The following is a 20,085-nucleotide window of genomic DNA, read 5'->3' as shown; positions in this document are numbered from 1 at the left end:
AATTTTTGAAAGGATGTGGTTATAGCCTTTGATATCAGAGGGGAGCTCTGTAATGCTGACTGAACCTTGATCGAAAGATAATGTTGGAGGCAGTTGCCTTTGAAAACCTCTAAAGATCAACCGCCTCTCCATCGCGTTCCTTGCCCAGAAGTTCTTTCCTTTGGCTGAGTTAAGGGTGATGCCGAAGGAGCATCACTCTTCAGGAATTGGATCATGAACAACTCTATCCTCCTGGAAGAACAGCTCATCAAGAAATCCCAACAAAAGAGAAGAACTTCTCCCTCAAACTTTAAAGTCCGCTTCTTTGTTTTGACCAAAACCAACCTGGCATACTTTGAGGACCGGCACGGGGTATGTGAGCACTTTGTTTCTGTCTTTCTTTGAGCAGTACTGGGTCTGGGGTGACTTATGAAGATGGACAGGGAATACATAGAAAACGGAGAACACAGACACACTCGTTGTAACACGCTAAAGAAGCGTGACGAGGAGGGAATGTGGACGGCAGGTGGTTGTACTAAATGATTTTGGTTCTAAAAACCATAGAACTATACATTCAATAGTCATCAGCTTTATTTCCTGAAAGGATGAGTTTCATTTTGAAACCATAATGTTATACATAGCAAATGTTTTAATTGGCTAGGACTTGAACTTCATTAGAAATATACTATCTGCGATGGGACTTAGATTAAAAGAACATTAGCATCTGGTGGAACCTGAGAAATGATGTAGCCCATATTCTTTATTTTACATAGAGAAAACTGGTACCTGGATGGGCCTGCAATGGGCCCTGAGGTTCGGAGTCTTTGAGTGATTAATTTGCCCACAATCTCCTAGCTTGTTAGTCAGACAAATTTCAAATTCTAGTAGATAGAATTGGCATTTTCATTAATCCAACTCATTTCTCTAACATCTGTCATCATTCACCTGACCTTTTGGAATAATGTCCCCTGAGCACTTAATTGCTGAAAGTGTTGCCCAGCGTTTGCAAAGGACAGTGGTAAACCCCTGAAAAGACTCTTGGAAAACTTCTCAGAAAATTAGTATTACCAATCAAAAAGTGAGGTGTAGTACAAACCTGTGGTTCTTCTCTATAAGACAACCATTGCTTACTTAGCTAAGTCCATTTTTTTCTGTACTTAAAGATATTCTCATAGTCCAAAACATCAGGTGAAATAATACTGCTTTTTTGGGGGGATGAGTCTTGCTTGTCTCCTATCACAAAAGCAGACTCTCACTGATAACAACCAGTCCATCGAAAAACACGTGGTAATTACTGATTATGTTTAAATCCCTTTTGATATGTGCTCTATAAATATTTGTGGGCTAATAGAGAGCCAATAGCCACGTTTTGAATCTATAAGCAACACAAAGCAAATCCACGGCCATCAAGTCAATTCTAACTCACAGTGACATGATAAGACTGAGTAGAAATGTCCCGTGGGGTTTTCAAGGCTGTAAATTTTTATAAAAGCAGGTTGCAACATGTTTCTTCCCTGGAGTGGCTGATGGGTTCAAACGAATGACCTTTTGGTTAGCTGCTGACCACGCTAGCCACTGCACCACGTGAGCCCTGTAATACTGAATACTTTCACTGCGGCTCAGGTGATGGAGCGTGGCATCAGTCAATTCTTTTCTTATTGTGAATAGAACATGTAAAGTTCTTGTTCCATATTGAGAGCTGTTACTTGCCTTTAAATAGTCTTCCTGAACATCTGTTTTACAGTTTTTACCAGTTTCCTTCCACCCCGCACCTTGACTCCACATAGCACCTTCTCATTTAGCTAGTCTGAAGCTGTTACTAATCCTTGCGCAGTGTGGCTGCCTATGAAGTGCTCTGTTGTACACTAAGTACAGTGTCATTTCTAAATAATTCATACTCAATGGTCTGAGTTCAGAATATTTTTAGCTATAATTTTCTTTAGACAATGTTGTAAAATCATTCTGCTCCATTGGAGCATTATGAAAAATTTCAATATTATTCATGCTTCATGTGGGCTAACTCTAGCCAAAAAGAGTTACTGTCTCCATTCAGGATACAGAAAATAGATGTAACATAGTTAACAACTCAAGTTTGTTTTTTTTGCTTAGTGCCTACATAACTATTTTTAAAGTATTTTTTTAACTATTACAGAAGTTTATTATTTAGAAATTTATCCAAAGTTGCTGATGCAATTAAAATTAGAGTTAGTACTATTAAAATCCTATTCATCTTCTGTTGTTTAGGATCCTTGATTTGCGTATATAATTGTATTGTACATCATCATCATCAAGAAAAATAGTATTATATTTGAGGAGACCCTTTTTATTTGTCAATTAAAACCTGTCTTCTTATCTGTAAAATGAGTAATAATACTCATTTACCTGACAAAAATCAAAGGGACATCAGTGTATTTAGGGTGAACTATTTTAAATTACCATTTGGCAGATAAAATTTGGTTTGATATTGGTGATTTGATATAATTCAATGTGATAAAATAAAGTCCATTCTTATCATTTGTAGTAATTCTATGGTCAATTATAACTCAACTCTGAACGAAGCTTATCTGACATAGACATTTTCTCCAGAAGGCACCTCACAGCCTGCTTGCATTTAGAACTGCTAGCTGCCCTTGCAGCAGTACGCTGAGGGCCATTTTAAACAGGGAGGGAGGAGAGCACAGGACACCGAGGGGGCATTGAGTGTGCCCTGAGGTGAACACTTGTCACCAGTAGGAGAGCTGGAACCAGAGGCAGCACATAACTTTATTTAACGTCAGCTGAGACGGTGTGTTGGTCAACTCACATTGTTCCCCGCGTGCTCTCTGCAAAAGCTCAACAAGTATTGATTTGGGGTTACGAATAAATTATAGCAAACAGGGAAAATTTTCAAATATCGGCTAGAGGAATAATGAGGACTGACTGTGGAAAGCATACGTTCCTCACCAAGTAAGGGGGAGCCATAGTTTGTAACGTCTCTGAAGGAACTTGCAGCAGTCTGGTGTGACATACTCATTTTCAAAGGAAGGCAAATATTTAAGCAATCATTCAAAATCTAGCTAAAGTCAGGGCCCTGGATTCCTTCTATTCTGTGGCAAAATTCGACGGGGTGGGGAGTCATGAAGGTGCATCTCGAGCTGTAGAAAGCCGGCCTGCCGAGGGGGTCTCAGCTACTTTTTCTCCATCTCCGTCGGCAATTGTTTTCCTTGTGATTGTCACATTCTGTGATTTTGTGATATAATACAGGGTCCCTATGAATCAACTCATTGGCAGTGGAGCTTTTTCATATGAAAATTAAAATCCTTCTCCACACCACTCAACAAATTCCAGAATTCTGCAAATTAAATACTTTTTTCTAATTTTTAATATCCACGACTAATGTCATGATAATGTTGATTGAAGGAGCCTCTTATTTTAGCATGGATTTTGTGTTGTGTAAGGTGGATGCCTGTTTCCCCTATTGAGATGTACAAGGGTTTTTAGTGGACCACACTGGCCAGCACATCCTGTCATCCTACTGGACCAAGGGGGCAAAATCATTGGTCGAAGAACCAAAAAGGAGCACAGTGGGCAGGTGGCAGGCTTGCAGGTGGGCGAGACTTCAGGTGCTCCCCTGCGTTTGCCAAATTTGTCACAATATGGTCTCTGATGGCCACAGGGATTGAACAGAAGACAGTGAGGTAAAAACCCTGGGGTGTGCTGGGACATACTTAACAACCTCTGTGGAGATGGAGAAGGGGAGGGTTGGGAGCCCTTATCCACATGCTTCCCTGGAGTAAATAGTCTTACCTTGGCTGTTTCAAAGACCGAATGTGACATCTACTGGCTCACAACATTCCTGAAAACTTAGCACTTGGCTCCTTTATAAGCTCCAGACCCAACTCACCACTAGCAACTTAAATGCAAATAACCCCTGGAAGGGTCATCGCCGACTGAAAGATATATAGATTGTCCCTGACTTACCACCAGGTTTCCTCCCAACAACTGCTGAGTCAAAAGGCAGTTCAGACTTAAGTTGTATATCTCCCTGCACTGTATGGCTCAGGTTCAAAAGTTCGTTTTCATGATCAGACCAAGAACTCATTGTCACCAAGTCAATTCCAACTTATAGCAAACGTGTAGGACAGGGTAGAACTGCCCCTGTGAATTTCCAAAATGGTAATTCTTTATGGGCGTAGAAAGCCCCGTATTTCTTCCTCAGAGCATCTGCTGGTTTCAAACTGCCAACCTTGTAGTTAGTAGCCCAATGTATAACTACTACACCACCAAGGCTCCTTCCATCACCATAGTCTTTTCTTATCAGTATCTTTATGAATAGAATATGTATTTGCCCTTGGGCATTGCCATTAGCAAATTGTACACTGCAACACTGTATGTAATACATCTCAGTAATGATATTTTTAAAGAATGGATGGTTTGAAGTATAGTTTGCTGTAACTCGAATACATTGTAAGTCAGGGACTGCATGTACTCGATGAGTACACAATTACACCAGATTCTGTTCAGAGAGAAACAGAGACCCCTGGCTATTACATAAGCCTGGGAATATAGAGGCAGCCGAGGGGGAGACGAGCATCGTGGCCTGCTGAGGCCAGTGTAGCCAACTAGAGCTGGGTTCAAATCCGGCTACTTTGTTAAGATCAGGCAAGATACCAAACCTCCTTGGACTCTGTTTTCTATTTGTAAAGACTAGCACCAGTGCCACATTATCTCAAGGAATGTTGAGTATTTCTTGAGAAAGTTTGACACCAAGTACTTCTTGGTAAGCCCATTATTAGGAGCCCTGGTACCACCGTGGATTAAATGTTGGATTGCCAAAAGTCCAGCCGCTCAACCCAGGAACTGCGCTGAGAAAGATGAGGACATTGGCTTCTGTAAAGCTTTTACAACAGTGGAAACCCTAGGGATCAGCTGGGTTGCTACCTGCCAGGTTAGCAGTTCGAAACTACCAGCTTTCTATGCCTGTGAAGAGCCGCTGTCTCAGAAACCCAGAGGGGCACTTCCACTCTGTCCTATAGGGTCACCATGAGGTGCAATCCCCTAGATGGCAGTGAGTTTGTTTTGTTTACTGAGTTGAAGTCAACCACTTGATGCCAGTGGGTTTGGGGTTAGTTTGGGTAGGACCGTCATTTGAGTCCCTGAGGAGGACAATCAGTTAAGGTGCTTGACCACTAATCAAAAGATTGATGACAGAACAACTGTTCTCAACCTCTGTCTGGGTCGTGACCACTTGGGGGTCGAACGATCCTCTCAGAGGGGTCGCCCGATTCATAGCAGTAGCAAAATTACAGTTATGAAATAGCATCTAAAGTAATTTTATGGTTGGGGGGTCACCATGACATGAGGGACTGTGTGAAAGGGTCACGGCACGAGGAAGGTTGAGAACTGCGGCCTTAGAAGAAAAGCCTGGTAATCTATTTCCAAATGATCAGCCATTGAAAGCTCAAGGGAGCACAATTCTCGGGGGCCCAGAAGGGTCACTTTGCATCAGAGTCAGCTCATGGACAACTGGTTTTAAGATCATTCTTATTCTCAGTTTTCCCCAAGTTTCTTCTTGATCTTCCAAAGGATCCTTGGGATCAATGGAAACGTCTCCCTAGTGTAAGGACATTGCACTGGCAGCTGCGGGTTCCCTTTGCTCAGCGTCCTGTGGGAGCCATTCCTGTTTACGTTGGCCGGGCAGTCAAGATCTCCATTCTACTTGAGCCCTTGGAATCAGCTCACTTTGCAAATAATGATGGCAACATGTGTACAAATGTGCTTGACACAATGGATGGATTGTGATAAGAGCTGTACCCAATAAGATGATTCTGTCTTGGAAGCGCCAGAAAGTAGTTTTATTCTGCCCTGAAGGGTCTCTGTGGGTCAGTAGTGATTCAGTGGCAGTGAGTGGCTTACCTCTCAAAAGCCATATACACCTTTTAAAAGCGGAGTAGGCATTCTTTCTTGGGATTAAACTCAGTGCCATTGAGTTGACATCAACTCATGATGACCCTGTGGGACAGGGTAGAACTGCCCTGTGGGCTTATGAGACTGTAAGTCCTTAGGGGATAACCTTATTACTTGCCTTTAATTGGATGGATATTACCATTGTTCTAATAATAACAATACAAAAAATAATAAAGCAACCATCACGGTCATGGAATCAATTCTGACTCATAGCTCTCCTATATGGCAAGGTAAAACTGCCCTGTTCCCAAGACTGTAGCTCTTTTTAAACAGGTCATTCCTTTATTGACATGCATACAATTTTTCTTCTGCTGATGCTATAAATCCAATACCAATTCTCAAGCTACATCAGTTATGAGTATAAAGTATAGCATGTAACCTCAAATCGCTGCCATTGGAAGGCTTAAACAAGAATAGGTGCTGCTAGAGCAGCGGTTCTCAACCTGTGGGTCACGACCCCGATGGGGGTCGAACAACCCTTTCACAGGGGTTGCCCAATTCATAATGGTAGTAGCAAACTTACAGTTAAGAAGTAGCAATGAAAATAATTTTATGGTTGTGGGGTCACCACGACATAAGGAACTGTGTGAAAGGGTCGCAGCACGAGGAAGGTTGAGAACCACGGTGCTAGAGGAAGGCTGCCTCCTTTGCTCCCACAGCGGGGCAGCCATCTCCCTCGTCTGCAGCACGTGAGAGCTGTGGGGAATGGTTTTCGTCTCGTAACCAAGTTAGAGTGAAGACATTGGCCCCATCATACATGTGCTCCATTTTTAAAAAGAAAACAAAATGAAACGGAATCTTGGGCAGCTCCTCTCCTGTACAGACTTGACCGGGACTAAAGCAGCTGTTGTCGCCGGCTGGAAGCACTTCCGTCTTCTCATCAGATGAGCGTGTGAATGAATGGAGGGAGGTGAACCAAAACATAACATTCAAAAGATGAAATCAGGCTGGGGAGCAGCGGGTAATGTCAAGTTCATTGCAGCTACACTGCAGGCTCTTCTGACTTGGAGCAGCCTCCCCTGGCATGCTTCGAGTCCATCCCGGAGAAACGCTGTCGTCCCCGTGTCCCTCTGGTTGAGAGATCCATGCCTCTCAGACTCGAGGGCTGATCTGGGGTCGGATCACATAGCAGCAGACAGAAAAATGAAAGCACTTGAGAAACGGGTAAAGCAGGAGACCACTGTGATCTTGGATGACCAAGGCCATCGCAGCCATTACTGTTAGTATTTGGATGATAAAATCCTTGAGGTAAATGCCACCTTAGGTGGTAGGAAGGGCAAGTCTGTAGGAAAATGAATTGTCAAAAAGAATACACCGCCTTGATACGGGCTGTCATCAGGTCCCATCCTTGTGGCTTGCCAATGAAACACATCCTCCTCCCCTGGACTTGCACAACATGGTGCCGAAGTGTCACAGGTTCAATCACTAAGTTCCTTATTAATCCTTTTCGCCCCATCGCCTGTGCTTTTCGTCTGACTCTGTACTATCTCTGTGTGTGCTCCGAGGTTCAGCCAAAATTCTAGATTATCCAGGTGGCAAGGAGAGGTTGTCTCTTTGTTGCACACCGGCCCTGCCAGACACAGGCACCGAGCGGCCGGGGCCTCCCTCGAGCTGTGGCTCCGGCCTCCTCCCGCAGGGTAGCTGGTGCTGCCTCGGCCCTACGGAGCTCACACACATGACACAGCCCAAGACTGTAATTCTGCATGTGAGTAAACAGCATTGGCTGTTTCCCCTGCATTGGCTGCTGGATTTGAACTGCTGGCCTCGCAGTTAGCAGGCCAGTGAGCAGCCACAGTGGCACGCAGGCTTTCACAACAATAGTTAACATTATTGTTATCGTTAAATGACAACTGTGTCAGCCACTGTGTTAAGTAGGAGTCACTCCCTTGTGTCCTTACAAAACGATTTTTCTTGGGTTGATTGTGATGCAGGAGGACCCAATCTGTGTCAGGGCACAACTGTGCACCACGAGCTTTTCAGGAAGTGATTTTATTCAGAGTTGATCACCAGGTCTTTCTTCCAAGTCCTCTCTGCCAGGTGGCCTTGAAGCTCCAGTGTCAAGCCTGTTAATAATTTGCCCCACCAAGCAAAAAGCCACACGTGGTGCCCCTGCATCCCTTCTGATCCTGGTAGACCAGCAAGGCAGAGCAAGCAGCGCCTTTGATTTCTGAGGCGGCGCATCTTTCGGGGAGCAGAAAGCTTCATCTTCCCTCATGGAGCAACGGGTGGGTTCAAATTTCTGCCCTTGGCAATTAACAGCCTAACATGTAATCTGCTACGCCATGAGGGTCCTGTTTATACCCCTAATTCTGATAGCCACCCTACAGGTAGCATCTATTACTATCTCAACTTACAGAGAAGGAAACTGAGGCAAAGAGCTTCATCTCCCTGAAGTCCGATCATCTTCAGAGTAGGCACAGCTTTCTGTCGTTAGCAGTCACTGCTCATTGGCGACCAGGGAGCCCGCAGCATCATGACAGAGGGTGTGATGCTCTCTTGCTCTGATATCCTTTGTGTGTAAGGACAGTCTTGCAAACCAGCAGTCCAGGCCATATGGGCTGTCCCCAGTGAGGCATGTCATGAGCCCCATGGTATGTTCCTGAGCAAACTCTGCTTTTCAGTCACTTCAGTCCCCCCCCTCCCACCAGTGTGCATTCAAAACAAAGCCTTCTAGGGCTCCTCTACAATCAGTCTGCTTCTGTTTATTTCCCACCATCGCCCTGCTAGCAGAAGTCACCAGCACCTCTCCCCTGGGAGCAATACAACCTCGCTGGCCACCCTGGCCTCTCCCTTTCCCCCACTCCATTCTCCCCACACAGCCAGAGACGGCTTTCCAAACAGAGGGAAAGCTGAGTTGACGTTCAGAGACTTTCCCTGTTGCTATGAGGGTGGACACGAGAATTACTGCATGGCTCCCCTTGTCTCAGCTGGTGCTCCTCATTCTCCCATCTCTCTGGGTTCGAACTACACCAACCTCAACTTGCAAGTCCCGTTCCAAAGGAAGGGCTTCTTTGCTTTCTCCAAACCAGGTCATTTCCTCCTGCTTTACTGTGTGCCTGCCAACACGCTCCTTTTCTTCCGGCACATGGCTAACTTTCACAAGGGGGGCTCCCCCGGAGGCAGCCAATGGGCTAAAGATGGCATCACCAGTATCTAGGCTAGTGCCTGGTACATACTGTTCACTCAGTACTGATTTGTGGAAGGAAGCAGGGAGTTAGGGGGGAAGGAAGGGAAGAAGGAAGAAGGAGGTGAGTGATACATTCCGTTGGAGAGGTGCTTGCTGTTGCTGGGTGCCATCGAGTCGGTTCAACTCACAGGAAGCCTGTGCACAGCACAAGGGAACACTGCCTGGCCCTGCGCCAGACGCATCTTGCTTCCCATCCCCGAGCCCGTTCTCGCAGCCCCGGTGTCAGTCCATCTCCCTGAGGGCCTTCCTCTCGTTCACTGCCCCCCACCCCCCACTTTACCATGCATGATGTCCTTCTCCAGGGACTGGCCTCTCCTGACCACATGTCCAAAGTCTGTAAGACCAAATCTTGCAATCCTTGCAAGGAGCACTCTGGCCGTACTTCTTCCAAGATAGAGTTGGGTCTACAGAGCACTTAATTACACAATTAAGTACTCAACCAAAAGAGGTTTGATGCAAAATGAGTAGAGAACAAAGGACTTAAAAATATATATTTCTGGGTGTCCCCCAAACCCATTGCTATCAAGTTGATTCTGATGCCTCACACCCCTAGAGGAGGGAAGAGAATTGTCCCTTAGGGTTTCCAAGGCTGTAATCCTTACGGAAGCAGATTCACCTTTCTCCAAGAGTGGCTCGGGACCATTTGATCATCTCTTACACCGCCCACTGTCTCCCTTCACCCAGATTTCTGTTGTTCATCTCCGTGGTGGTGGTGGTGGTGGTGGTGGTGGTGGTGGTGGTGTGTGTGTGTGTGTGTGTGTGTGAATACATCAATCATTGCTGTTGGGCCCCCCACCTCCCCCTTCTCCCCACCGGTGAGAATTTTAATTTGGGTTTTGATGCACATATAGGCACCAGCAGACAAGTTCGCCTCCCAGACCACAACTCCTTTTAAGAGAACAAAACAGCCCTGTTCTATTGTTTTCTCCTGCCTTACCCTTCCCCGCTTCCTTCTTAAAGCTAACACTTCTGCAGACAGGTCTTTAAAGCTGGCTGACACTAGCTGGGCACTTTTGCTTGAGGCTGTCTTGTCTTTTTTGTATTGGGATACACTTGACATTTCATACAATTTAATTGTTCACTTATGTTAAGAAAGATCTGTGCAATCATCACCACAATCCATTCCAGAACGTTTTCTTCTTGTCTGGTGGCTAGCTCTTCACCACCATCACCATCACCCACCCTCCCCGGCCCTTGATCATTTTCATCAGTCATCGCGTCCCTCCACTTCATTCTGACTCAGGAGCCTTCTAGAGCATTCTCAACCATGAGCTACAAAACCCGTCAAACAGTGGCCCCTGCCTCCTTTTCCAGTGTCCTTACACCCCACCCTCCTGTTATCCACGATGTTTCCGTCTACCCCTGCCTTCCTTCTTCTTTCTAAGCCTTTCCTTTTGCCCAGCCTTTCTTGTTTCCAACCTCACGAGGCAGGTAGGGCCAGGACGAGGTGAGGCCAGCGAGGCCCAACGTTGTTGGGGACACGCTGCCAGGGGCATATGAGTGCAGGGTCCTTACCTTTGCTGCCTTCCACCTCCCTACAATGCTCGCTCCCCAGGTATTTCAAGGAGTCCTTTCTTGTCTCCTATGTCTCAGGTACTTTCTCAATATCCTGCTTCATTTCTTTTTCTTTAACAAACATGTAGATACTTCACTATTTCACTTTCTGCACTTATTGGTTGAGCTTATTAACTTCTTGTTTATTTTCTGTTTTGACTGTCTTGCACACCCTTGTATCCTTAGCCTCTAGAACAGTGCCAGGCATGGAACATTTAGTGTAGTCAAGCACATGTAGAGGGAAGAGTCAATGTCTGGCGAGTAAACAAAGTTATATAACGACTTGGATTCAGAGATGCAAATGGGCCTCGGCTAGTCAGATAGACACGAGGAGTCAAGAAAAGTACTCTGCTATCACTCATGGCCCAAAAGTGCCATTTGGACATCTGCCTTAGTGGCACTTAACTGATTTTTTTGCCCTCGGGTTAAGAGGTTAATGTTTCATGGAGAGAGCATTTTTATCAAAGATTCTTGTTTTGGAGCTGAATACTCCTACATTAGAATTTGATTTGATTGCTAGAGCCGAGGAACGTGTTTACATCTATCAGTTTCTGCAATGACAATAGTCCCCAGAGAAATAGTCTCAACAAGAGAGCTTAGTTTGTGACTCAACAGTCAAGCAGTCTAACTCGAAAACAGAAAAACAAGCCTCCAGCTTCCTGAACTGTGAGGTTTATGCAAAACTAAACAATAGTATAGCAAATCCCACTGCCCATCGGTCAGTGTCATACTGTGGAAGTGATGCCGCGGATTTCAAATACCAGCAGGGTCACCCACAGTAGACAAGTTTAGCAGAGCATCCAGACTAAGAAAGGCTGCCAGGACAACTCTGGTGATAATTTTTCAAAATGTACTCCATGAAAACGCCGTGGGTCACAGATTGTTCTCCTATTTGTTGACTGACTTACTTTGGGTAAGTCATCAGGAGGGACCAACTGCTGAGAAAGGATCTGTTTGTTACAGCGAAGGGCAGGGAAACCCTCGATGAGATGGATTGACACAATAGGTGCAAGAAAGGATTCAGCTAAACCAGTGCTCATGAAGATGGTGTAGAATTGAGCAACATTCGGTTCTGTCATCCGTGGGGTCACCATGAATCAAGGCCAACTGAATGACAGCTAACAACATATCTAATCCTGCAACGGAGCCTGCAGGAAACCAGTTTAAAGATCTTCCAATATTGTCATGGGCAAATTATTAAATCTTTATGCACGATTTCTTTAACCAACTGGCAAAAAATCCTTCCAGTGAGTTGCTACTAGGCTTATTGAAAACGTCCTACTTCCAGGACAAGACATTCAGCAAGAGATCAGTTTGGGTTTGCCTCATGATACATGGAGACTTCAGTTAAAGAAATCGAGACGAGTCAACATAGCTTTGAAATTGTTTCCCAACAACATACAATTCCTGTTCTCATTCTACATCGACTGCTTGTTCCATTCTTTGAAATTCAGTAACAGTATCTCAGAAACCTACAGGGGCAGTTTTGGGGTTTTTAAATCATTTGGTGGGCAGGAGGCGGGAGGGCTCGTACAGCTCTTATCACAATCCATACATACGTTTATGTGTCAAGCACATTTGTACATTTGTTGCCATCATCATTTTCAAAACATTTTCTTTCTACTTAAGCCCTTGGTATCAGCTCATCATTTTCCCTTCCCTCCCCCACCCTCCCTCATGAACCCTTGATAATTTAGAAATTATTTTTATTTTTTCATGTCTTACACTGACGATGTCTCCCTTCATCCACTTTGCGGTTGTCCATCCCCCTGGGAGGGGGTTATAGTAGATCATTGTGATTGGTTCTCCCTTTCTCCGCCCACATCCCCTTACCTACTGGTCTGGCTACTCTCAATATTGGTCCTGAGGGGTTTATCTGTCCTGAAGTCCCTGTGTTTCCAGCTCTTATCTGTACTTACAGGGGCAGTTCTATCCTGTCCTACTGGGTTGCTTTGAGTCAGAATGGACTCTTTGTCAGTGAGTTTTTATCATGAAAAATGAGTCACAAGGAGGGTGCTCTGGTGAAGTGCTCCCTGCTCACTCGAAGTGTAGGTGGTTTGAACTCAGCAGCTGCTCTGTAGGAGAGAGAAGTAGGTGGCAGTCTACATCCATAAGCAACAGCTTCAGAAACCCCAGGGTCACCGAGAATACAGATAGATTCAGTGGCAACGCATTTAGGGAAATAATGAAAAGTTAGTGAGGAGTTAATGCAGGGGAGTGATCCCATTAATGTAATATATACAGTGGTTGCTCTGAGAAATTTTGGGGGGGGGATTAGATTATACAGAGGGCAAAAATACAAGAAGCTAGGGAGCCAAGCAGAAATTACTATAGTGATCTAATATTAATTAATTCTTCTGATCTGTTGTGATGTATGGTACTCTATGAATAGTTCTTCAATTATTTTATGTTTTGACTTTTGTGTAGCATCTCTCTCCTAGAGGGTACTGTGTGCAGTATTATATTCCATGCTTCAGTGGAAAACCGCCTGGTACATAACTTGGCTCAGGGCCAACAGCAAGCTCAGACAGCCATTAGCAGCAAAGATTGAAAATAAAACAGAATGAAGTTCAACTTTGGCAAACCTCAGGAGACATAGCAATAGCCCATCTTGTTGTTTAAAGTTTTAATGAAACAGCTAGAGCCAAAATGTTCTCCATAACTTCTTTGTTTACAGATAATGTCCATATCTTATTTCATGTGTACATTGATTTCATGTAGTTATAATTCTAAGGCATCAAAGAATTTGATATTCTACTTTTTCCATTTACTCTTCGGTGGATACATTTTCATATACTTATGAAGGCACTGGAGCCCTGTTGGCATAGTTGTTGCTCACTGACCTGTTAGCTGCAAAATCAGCAGTTCAAAACCACCAACTGCTCTTTAGGAGAAAGAGGAGCTTTTACTCCCATAAGCTGTTACAATCTCGAAACTCACAGCGCAATTCTACCCTGTTCCACAGGGTCGCTATGAGCCATCATCGACTCGATGGCAGTGAGTTTGGTTTGGTTTGGATGAAGATGCTCGGAGCCCTGAAGTGTAGTAGACAATGGATGAGCTGCTAACCACAAGGTTGGGGGTCCAAAGGGGCTGTCTGCTTGTGTAAAGATTTAATGTATCATAAACCTAAGAGGGCCGTTCACTCTGATCTACACGGGAATGACCCCATGGAAGTGAGTCAGGTTTTGAAGGTTATGGATGCACTGTTGTTGTTGTCTGTCAGATTGGGACACCATGAGTTGGAATCGACTCAAAGGCCCCCAACCACAACATAGACGTGTAAATGAGTTTTCCCTCTCGATGGTAGCATTTAAGGCAGGCCGAAGCACTTACTACGATGCAAAATATAGTCTTCCTAGTTGATCATTTTAAGGAGTCTTAAAGAGTCATCTGAATGTGCACCTTGAGTTAGGTCACTATCATGGATTGAATTGTGTCCCCTAATACTTGTGTCATCTGGCTGGGCCATGATTCCAGTGGTTTGCCAGTTGTGTAATGAGAGCATTATCTCCCATGATCTGATGGGTTGATCAGCCAACCAACTCTAAATACACCTTTTATGATAACCATCTGATTGCCATTGGGATTTTCTCCCTTGAGAAGTCTTTGAAAAACCAACAAGCATCCTGGTCACTGTGTCCCTCCCTGCTGGCTTGTGAATGTGGCGGGCTCTTATGTCGCTGCAGTCGGTGCTCCAGGGCCCCTGGCCTCAGTGGGCTGAGCCCATGGAGTCCCTTAATTTGTAAAGCTGAGGATCTGTGTCTGTGCCGGGAGCAGATGTCTTCACCAAGGCGCAGATGCGACACAGGCTCAGCTCTTGGTTCATCCTATGGGCTAGTAATCGAGACACCAACCTGAGTCCAACTCGCGGCGGCCTCGTATGTGTCGGAGTCGAACTGGGCCAGAAGGGTTTTCAGGGACTGGTTTTCCGGAAATCCCGTAAGTGGCAGGCTTCAGCAGACAGCTGTTTTCTGGCCGTTTCGGAGGCTGTCGGAATTTAGAGTGCCAGTTTAAGGGCAAGTGTTGTGTCCATGTGTGGGGTCCTTTTCTCTTTTCAACATCTGTGAGTCCAGTGTGCCTCGGAGATGCCCCTGTGCCCAGCCTCAAACCTCCTGGAGTCTCACAAGGCTCAGTGCAAGGACCTTGGATCCAAAGGATGGCCCCCAGGGCCAGCTCTCCTCTCTTGGTGGCACTAAGGTCCTTTGGACTCTACCCACTTACTTTACCTGTTGTGTATTTCAGAAAAGGTTGACTCAACATAAACGTTAGTGCTATCGATTGCATCCTGCCGCATTAACGTAACTGCCTCTAACTGCCTCACGAACATCATAGACTTTGAAATTTATAACACACAGGATGATTACATCCGATAACAAAAATGAAAGATGCGAGAATCAGCAGCAATTCTTTTTTTGTCTTTCATTTTTAACACGTGGAGATGCCAAGGTGCTTCCAAGGAGTCTCTTTGGAGAGAGAAGCTCAGAGGAGTTTGAAAACCACACATAAAGGTCCCTTTAGGCCTCCACGCTCTACCCGGATGGTTTGCAACCAGAGGAACACAGTGAGCAGACAAACCTGAGGCATCGGGTTTGTTCTGGCCCCAAGATTTCTCTGAATTCTAGGGAAATGTTGTTATCACTCAAAAAAAAGAAAAGAAAAGAAAGAAATTAGTTATAAATCTCAGTGTCATTAGATTAGGTTCACATTGCTGTTCAACTACATTACAAATTCATGTAATCAGTTCATTAAACAGGATGACACTGGCAGTAATAAGCCTTTTGCCCATACAGCCACACCCCTTGAACAAACCCCTCTATGCATTAATAGTCATTTTCATTAAGGAATCCTTTGCAAATTTTTTAAATCTTGAAACAATAGTTCATTTATATAATATAAATAAAATATTACAGAATGTTATGCCGTGACAAATCTGCCCATGTCCCATGCCACCCTGTTACTCAGCCTAAAAGCAACCAATACTTTTAATTGATGTTTTCTAAATCCGTCCATTGATATTCTATGTATATACACAAATGAATTCAAACAAGCAGTCTTTCCCCTCCTTTTTGTACAATGGCAGCATTGAGTACAGACAGATACTATCCTTCCTTTTCGTTGTCTGGCTGTTTTCAAATTCAGACATAGGCCCATACCAATATACACAGACCTTCATTATTCCTTATGGCTGTGGACTGTTCTGTTGGCTGAATAAGAATTTCTCTTAATGACGATTAAGAATTTCTCTGATCTGTTTCTAATTGTTAGCTATTAGAAACAATGTGGAGTGAATAACCTTATAGGCATGTCACTCCATAGACATGAGTATGTCCATCTATAGCAAGGGTTTTCAACCAGGAGCAATTTTGCCTACCAGAAGGCAACTGGCAATATCTGGAGGTATTTTTGGTCATCACAGCTGGGAGTAGGGGCTGGATGTTCTATTGGCACCTAGTGGGTAGAATCCAGGGTTCCTACTAAATATCTTACCATGCACAGAACAATCTTCCACAACAGAAGACTTATCTGACCAGTCAATACTGCTGGAATCGAGAAACCAAGGTCTATAGAAAACACTTTAAGAGTGCAATTGCTGCATCAAATGATCCTTGTATCTGTTTTTCTGTTCAATTTAACCAAATTGCTCTGAACAGGAGCTACACCAGTGAACACTCCTCAGAACCACGTGTGAGATACCTGGTTTCTCGCACCTCACACACAGTGTTATCAGGTGTTTGGATCTTTGCTAGTCTCCTAGGCTGAAAACATTTGTTTGCATTTCTGTTATCATAGTGAGTCTGAGCATCTTTTCCTACATTTAAGAGCCATTTATATTTATTACCTTATTTAAACTGTTTGGATTTTTTTTTAAACAAAAAGGAACCGGGTTTGTTTTTTTTTTCCTTTTTAGGAATAATTTGTAGGGGTTCATTATTTATTAGGTAACCTCTGTGCAGACTAGTCTTAACCTAGATTTACATTGTCAGGAGATTTTTATCCACCTGCTGATCATTCTGGAAATAATGTTCAAAGTCATTTTCATTAACCATTTTTGTCACAGAGTCCACAGAGAACCCTTTCTGCTGCACACTTGGTCTTACATGCATTTCTTCTGTCAATCAATTAACAAATATCAATCAGACAACATCTCGGTGCAAGGAGTTATTTCCTAAAATGTAATGAAGGTGCAATTTGCAAAATTTGCCTACTAACTCTTAAGTGCTTGAAAGGAGTCCAAAATATATCCTCTCAAACTCACTGAAAGCTTCACATTCCCTATTCTGGAAAGAAGGGAATTCTGAAAATGCTTTCACACGTAGGGTGCAGGTCCCTAGGGATGGGCATGCTCTGCGCCTCCCGAGTGACACTGAGCCCTGGTGCTCATCTTCTAAATGAGCCCCCTTGGAAGCAAGTCCTAAAAATATCCTTTCGTGGTAAGATCATTATTATTTTTATCTAAAATGGAGATGCTTAGAAATGTCTCTGCAACTTTTGCTTCCCTTATAAGAGAAATATGCCCATATAAAAGCACATAGGCCTTTAAGACCCCGGAAGTTAAACAAGCATCCGTCTAGCAGGGAAGCAACAAAGCCCATGAGGTGTCCATGGGATCAGGTATCAGGCATCAGAAGACCCCAAACAAACAATCATATTGATGCAAACGATGGGGGTCAGAGTGGAAACCCAAAGCCCACCTGTACACAATTGGAGAGAAAGGTCAGAAAGAAGGGCTGAGGAGGAAAGGGAGGGAGGGGAAAAATGAAGAGCTGATGCCAGGGCCTCAAGTGGAAAGCAGATGTTTGAGAATGAGGATGGCAACAAATGTGCAAATGTGCTCGACACAATGGATGTGTGTATGGATTGTGACAAGTGTTGTACGAGCCCCCAATAAAATGATCTTAAAAAGAAGAAAGAAGGACCAAGTCAGCCAGGTGCCGCATAGCACCGACAGAACACACAGCATTCCTCTCGTTCTTTCATGCTTCCTCCACCCCACCCCCATTTTCTAGTTTTTTAATACTTTTTCCCCACGCCCAGTTATGGCCCCTTACAAATTCTACCTTACAAATCCGGCTAGACCAGAGCATGTACATGGGTACAGATAAGAGCTGGAAACACATGTAATCCGGGACAGATAAACCCCCAGGGCCAGTGATGGGAGTAACGATACCATGAGGGTAGGGGGAAGGTGGAGTAAGAAGGGGGAGAAACAGGGGACACACTACCATGATCGATGTATAACCCCCCTCCCCAGGAGGATGAACAACAGAAACATGGGCAAAGGGAGACAGCAGACGGTGTAAAATAAGAAAATAATAATTTGTAATCAGGGGTCCATGAGGGTAGAGGGGCAGGGAGGGAAAAAAGAAGAGCTGATACCAAGGGCTCAAGCAGAAAGAAAATGTTTTGAAAATGATGATGGCAACAATTGATGTCTGGATTGTTGTAAGAGCCCCCAAGGAAGTGATTTATTAACTTTTTAAAAAGCGCATAGGCATGACTTGTTAGGATCTATAAAGAAGCAGTTGCCCCCTCAAGAATAACATTAGAGAGTCTGCCACGAACCTGACTTCCCCGCGTTCAGGATAGCAGGTGACAGGTGTGCGTGGCCGAGTCTTACTGCTAATGGGGTTAGGAGGTCAAGGAGTGAAGAGAGCGTTGTTCTGCATCTTACATGTGGTGTGTAATGCTTCATTTTCTCCGGCACTCATTGGCCAATGTGATAGTATGACATAGTGCTTTTACATTTTCTGACTGACAAAATACTCATTTTATGTTTCTGCTAGCTAAACTGTCCCGCTCACTGTGAAAACTCCAAATGTTACAGAAATACATAGCTGAGACTGGAACAACCAGCCAGCGTGCTCCCCACAAACAAGTCAGGATTAACAGCGCCGTGCAGTCCGAGAATGGATGAGCCATCACTTAATGCCACCATTCCCCTATTGATGGGTATAGGTTATTATCAGGCTTTAGTGCCAGAAATGATGCTTCTATGAACATCCTTATTCACACACTCTGAACAAATGTTTCCATAGGGGAAAATATCCTATAAGGGAAAGTTGTTTATTTACTTTACTGAATGCTATTTTTGTTTTATTTTGTTTATTTTAATGGGGGCTCTTTCAGCTCTTATCACAATTCATACATATATCCGTTTTGTCAAACACATCTGTACATATGTTGTCATCATCTTTTTCAAAATATTATCTTTCTACTTGAGCCCCTGGCATCAGCTCCTCATTTTTTCTGCCTCCCTCCCCACTGCCCTCCCCCATGAACCCTTTATAATTTATAAATTATTCTTTTTTTTTTTCATGTCTTATACCAACTGCTGTCTCATTTCATCCACTTTTCTGCTGTCCATCCCCCTGGGATGGAGGCCATATGTCGATCATTGTGATCGGTCCCCCACTCCCCCCTTCCCCTTACCCTCCTAGTATCGCTGCTCCCCTTATTGGTCCTGAGGGTTTTATCTGTTGTGGGTTCCCTATGTTGTGAGCTTGTATGTGTACCAGTATGCATGTTTTGTAAGATAGAATTGGGGTCATGGTAGTTGGAGGGGGGTGGGGGAAGGAAATGTCATTTTTTAAAGCACATCAAAAGGAATGCATGTTGCTAGTAAAATAAACAGTACCAAAGGATATTAGGTGAAAACAAAAAAGCCCCTCTACTCCCTACCTTCAAACCCCCAAAGGGACTCCTACACGTAACTGCTGTGAATAGTTTCTTGTGAGAGAATGTGTTTATAAAATACATTTATAATTTTAATAGAAGTCACATAATTCCCCCTCCAGAGGTGGTATGAGAGTATAGCTCTTTTCCTTTCCAATTTCCTTTCGATTTCTATATTCAGTAAAATTCTCACCTTTATCTTTCGGATATGCAAGGCCCTGCCATAGATAAGATGACAGGTGACCAGAGTGTTTTCCCCACAGCAAAATCCTCCTTGGAGCAAACCCCGGGGCGCGGTGATGGTTGCGCTTTGGTTCTGTCTGAAAGGTCGTGTGTAAAGGAGAAAAGCAAAGAAGGCCAGTGCGGGAGAGATCAGTTTCCTGACTTTTCTTTTTTATTATTTATTTTTTAGTTTCCTGACTTTTAATTTGGTCCCGGGGGGCCTTTATATCTGCTGTTGTGGCCCTTGTTCCCCCAGCACCTCCATGTTTAGTGGAGCTAGGTCTGATGGAAGATGAGCCAGGGAGGGGAAGAGTCGGCAACAGCTGTGCACTGGTGGTCGCGAGCCTGCCCCTTTCATCCTAGGAAGAGTCACGATCGCATGTTTATTAGCTACCAAGCACCAGGCTGGGGGCTCAGGTCACTGTGACCTTGAGCAGCATCTGTCAGTACCCCCTTTCCTATTGAGGAGCAAACCAAGCTCAGAGAAGGGATACATCTCCCCCATTTTGTGTGGTGCAGGG

General features: G+C 44.3%; 1 protein-coding gene across 3 annotated transcripts in view; it reads left to right on the top strand.

Moving 5' to 3' along the window:
• The first annotated feature begins 213 nt into the window (after nucleotides 1–213).
• ITK (IL2 inducible T cell kinase) overlaps nucleotides 214–20,085 on the top strand; it is a 75,621-nt gene continuing 55,749 nt past the window's right edge. For all 3 annotated transcript variants that reach the window (XM_045284807.1, XM_004696753.2, XM_013005537.2), the window contains exon 1: nucleotides 214–351. In XM_045284807.1, the coding sequence (XP_045140742.1) occupies nucleotides 214–351 (138 nt within the window). The remainder of the gene's footprint in view (nucleotides 352–20,085) is intronic.

Source organism: Echinops telfairi, unplaced genomic scaffold (genome assembly GCF_000313985.2).
Source record: "Echinops telfairi isolate 266 unplaced genomic scaffold, ASM31398v2 ScPeMD7_7469;HRSCAF=8507_0, whole genome shotgun sequence".
Taxonomy (NCBI): domain Eukaryota; kingdom Metazoa; phylum Chordata; class Mammalia; order Afrosoricida; family Tenrecidae; genus Echinops; species Echinops telfairi.
This window is presented reverse-complemented; position numbering and strand designations above follow the sequence as displayed.